Source organism: Zeugodacus cucurbitae, chromosome 2, assembly GCF_028554725.1.
Source record: "Zeugodacus cucurbitae isolate PBARC_wt_2022May chromosome 2, idZeuCucr1.2, whole genome shotgun sequence".
In the NCBI taxonomy this organism is placed as follows: domain Eukaryota; kingdom Metazoa; phylum Arthropoda; class Insecta; order Diptera; family Tephritidae; genus Zeugodacus; species Zeugodacus cucurbitae.
In genome coordinates, this window is record NC_071667.1 from 20,800,314 (window position 1) to 20,803,897 (window position 3,584).

Consider the following 3,584-nt stretch of genomic DNA (forward strand, 5'->3'; position numbering starts at 1 on the left):
AAATGTCACAAAATGTTTTAACACAAATACTAAAATTTCAAGAAAAATAAATAAATGCAACAAAAAGACAACAACAAGAAATAAACTTCTTGTCTTGACTTTGATTTAAATTGTTATAATATTATATACAGTGGAACTGCTCTAACTCGAATCACCATAATCCGCAAAAAAACTTCGAATTAGAGAGACTTCGAGTTATAGACATTTTCATTAAAATGTACATTTTTCAAAAAACTGTAAAATATAGATTTATGTACAGTTTTATTTAAATGCGTTAAAACATGTATTTTATAATTTTGTTTGTTGCTATGTTACTGGTGATGAATGTAGCTTTTCATTGGTGAAAGTATTCTTTAAATCGGCACAGTAGTTTTAGAGTTTATTCATTACAAACATACATACAAATGTTTCCTCTTTATAATTGTAGTATAGATAGATAAATATTTGTAGAGAGAGAGAAAAAATAAAATATAATAAAATCACAATTCGGAAGCTTCTTCACAAAGGCTCTGTTTATTGTCTACATACATCGAAATTAACGACTGATTTACCGTTACACTATTAAAGACTTATAACAAGAAGAGCCTTCCCCGCACCAAGTCTCTGTTGTCTTTAAAGTTTCTTATCAACCGTTTCTTTCAACCGCTTCATGATAATCGCATTTACAACTATTGAACATAATACAGTATTTCAAAAAAATCCACCGAACGAAGATTCCAATTACAAGTAAGCGATGAATTGGCAACGGACTCAATTTAGTTTAAACAATATACATATACTAAGGAAAGCATAACCGCGCGAAATATCTTTCCATATATAATCGAACAATCCAATACAAACTTCCCATTGGAACCACATCATTTGAGTACTGTTGATTACTTTATTCAATTGAGACTGAAACTCTCCACCGGTTGAGCCTTCAGATAGGCACGGATGACAAACTCAGCCGACTCCAATTTGTTGTTGCCTACACTTAGTTTTTAATACATTTAAACTTAATTACAAGCTTTGAATAATATGTTTAGTTACCTCTTTTAACTCACTTAGAAGCAAGGAATCCCATACGTTTGGTTGAAAAGCCATTGTGCGGCTTCCTTCACAAAAAGTCACAAACGCTTACAATTCACACGATTGCAATTACTTCGATGCGTACATACACGATATTTTTCACCTTATTCAACAAAATAAACGATTTATATTTAATAAAAGTAATTAAACTAAACATTTTCACTCGCGAATAAATTTTAAAAGACTTTTCCTCTAAAATTGACGCAGGAAACGGTAAATTGGCGCAATTGTACAGGGTTGCATATGCCAAAAAATAATTATGCTAAAATATTTTTTGTTAAACAATTGAAAAATCGTTCAATGACAAATTATGCAAATGCTTACAGAATTTATTTATTTATTCAAAAGTAATTCATATTTATTTATACAATAAATTTTAGTGTTTCTTTAATTTTAATGGAATGCTTTACAATTTAATGGGTAAAGTGGCAACAACCATAGTTGATGCTACCATCATCAATGTTCTTCTAGTATCGAAATAGCGAATTTTTATTGCTTTCAAAAAGGTCCTAAACACTAAAATTGTATATTTTTTGTAATATAAACATATATACATTCTTAAAGAGATTATTTCTGTATATGCAGTCTTTCATTTCATAATAGTTTTGATATGCAATATTTAATATACAAAATATTCAAAATGGGCAACACTGTGCGCAACAGCTGTTTTGATGTTTTACACAATGCGGTTGTATGAATAAAAAAAAAACTGCAAAGTTCTTGTCATAAAGTTAATAATATTAATTCGGAAGTTATAAGTGTAATTTGTGCTCCTGCAGAAGCTGCATACAATCATAATGGATATCGACAACACTCTACTGCTGCCTAATAGCGAGCACAAATCAGATATAAAGACACCATTTCTAATTGGAGTGGCTGGTGGAACTGCCAGTGGAAAAGTGAGTATACCTAAGTAACAATTGGTGCTAGTGTCCTCATATGGGGCACGACATATTATTTATCTGGTGAAAACGCATTAAAAGTTTGTGAAATAGTTTATACAACAGCGTAGAATGTTGTACTAGGCAGTGTATATACATATGTATATGGATGCATGTGTGTGGTCTTATTTGATAATTGAACTGAAAGTAAACCAGATAGTAGGAAGCGAAATCTTTACAAACACTAGGGCTTCCTCAGTTCATAATAATCTTGTCTTACTCAAACCAATTTTGTAGCTTTTCAATTGAAATTTAATGTTTATATTAAAATTGTTTACTTGCAGTCAACAGTATGCAAAAAAATCATGATACAGCTGGGTCAAGCCGACATGGATCAAGCACAACGACAAGTACAGTATATAAACCATCAGGAAGTGTATCTCATACTGATATTTGTCTTTTTTGTGTTTAGGTTGTCACAATAAGCCAAGATAGCTTCTATCGTGAGTTAACGCCCGCTGAGAAAGCCAAAGCGAGGAAGGGTCTCTTCAATTTCGATCATCCAGACGCATTCAATGAAAATTTGATGTACGATACATTGCAGGAGATATTAAAGGGCAGAATAGTTAAAGTGCCCTGCTATGATTATCGCACAAATTCGCTGTAAGCTAATTTATTAATTATCGGTGCTGCATTGAGTACTACATACTTATATTAATAATGACTTTATATCTCTTTAATGACAGTGATCACGAGAATAAACTAACTATATATCCGGCTGATGTGGTATTATTCGAAGGTATACTTGTATTTTATTTCCCCAAAATACGCGACCTCTTTCACATGAAACTCTTCGTGGATACAGACTCTGATACACGCTTGGCGCGAAGAGGTAACACCCCCTTAATTAAAAAAATTAATACTTATATAACATATCTTTTGTAAACAACTATATAGTGCCGCGTGATATCAATGAACGTGGGCGTGATTTGGACGCAGTGCTGACTCAGTATATGACATTTGTTAAGCCTGCTTTTGAGGAATTTTGCTCACCGGTAAGTAATTTGGAAGCAGCGTACATTGACACGCACCAATATTTACCCACACAATTCACACTTATTTATAATATTTGTTTTTTTTCTCATTTCTAGACTAAGAAATTCGCAGATGTAATTATACCGCGAGGCGCTGATAACACGGGTAAGTAATGTTTTATTTTGTCTGGTTTTGTTGTTGTACTCGTTTACTTTTTTGATTATTTTCTTATTTATGCCAAGTATTTGACAATTGATAACAGTCATACTATGTATATATATACATTGTATGTATGTATATGTAGCATTTAGTTGCGCTTCTTCAGTTGTTACTATGTTACTTAATGAAATTACTAAAAGATTACGTAGTTTGTTATTATGCTAATTTTAACCTGTTCCTTAAAGGCTTTTATTAATATTATTCGCAAAAACAACACACACACGGCTATTTTTCTAGGTTATCTATACAAAAAAAAATTAAAAAAAAGTAAATATTGTGGTATCAGCAAACGCAATACAAAGTCGGCGCAGTGTCGTACTGCAACACAATCAAGCACAGCGTCCTCGTCAATATCTTCCTCATCATTTGTTACCTGCAGTG

The 3,584-nt window shown here is 32.1% G+C and overlaps 1 protein-coding gene across 1 annotated transcript; it reads left to right on the forward strand.

Moving 5' to 3' along the window:
- The first annotated feature begins 1,723 nt into the window (after positions 1-1,723).
- Positions 1,724-3,250, forward strand: LOC128921600 (uridine-cytidine kinase-like). Its single transcript, XM_054229688.1, has 6 exons — positions 1,724-1,967; positions 2,294-2,359; positions 2,422-2,612; positions 2,696-2,841; positions 2,907-3,004; positions 3,101-3,250. The coding sequence occupies exons 1-6, from the start codon at positions 1,866-1,868 to the stop codon at positions 3,155-3,157; spliced, it is 660 nt and encodes a 219-aa protein (XP_054085663.1). The 5' UTR covers positions 1,724-1,865; the 3' UTR covers positions 3,158-3,250.
- The last annotated feature ends 334 nt before the right edge of the window (positions 3,251-3,584 follow it).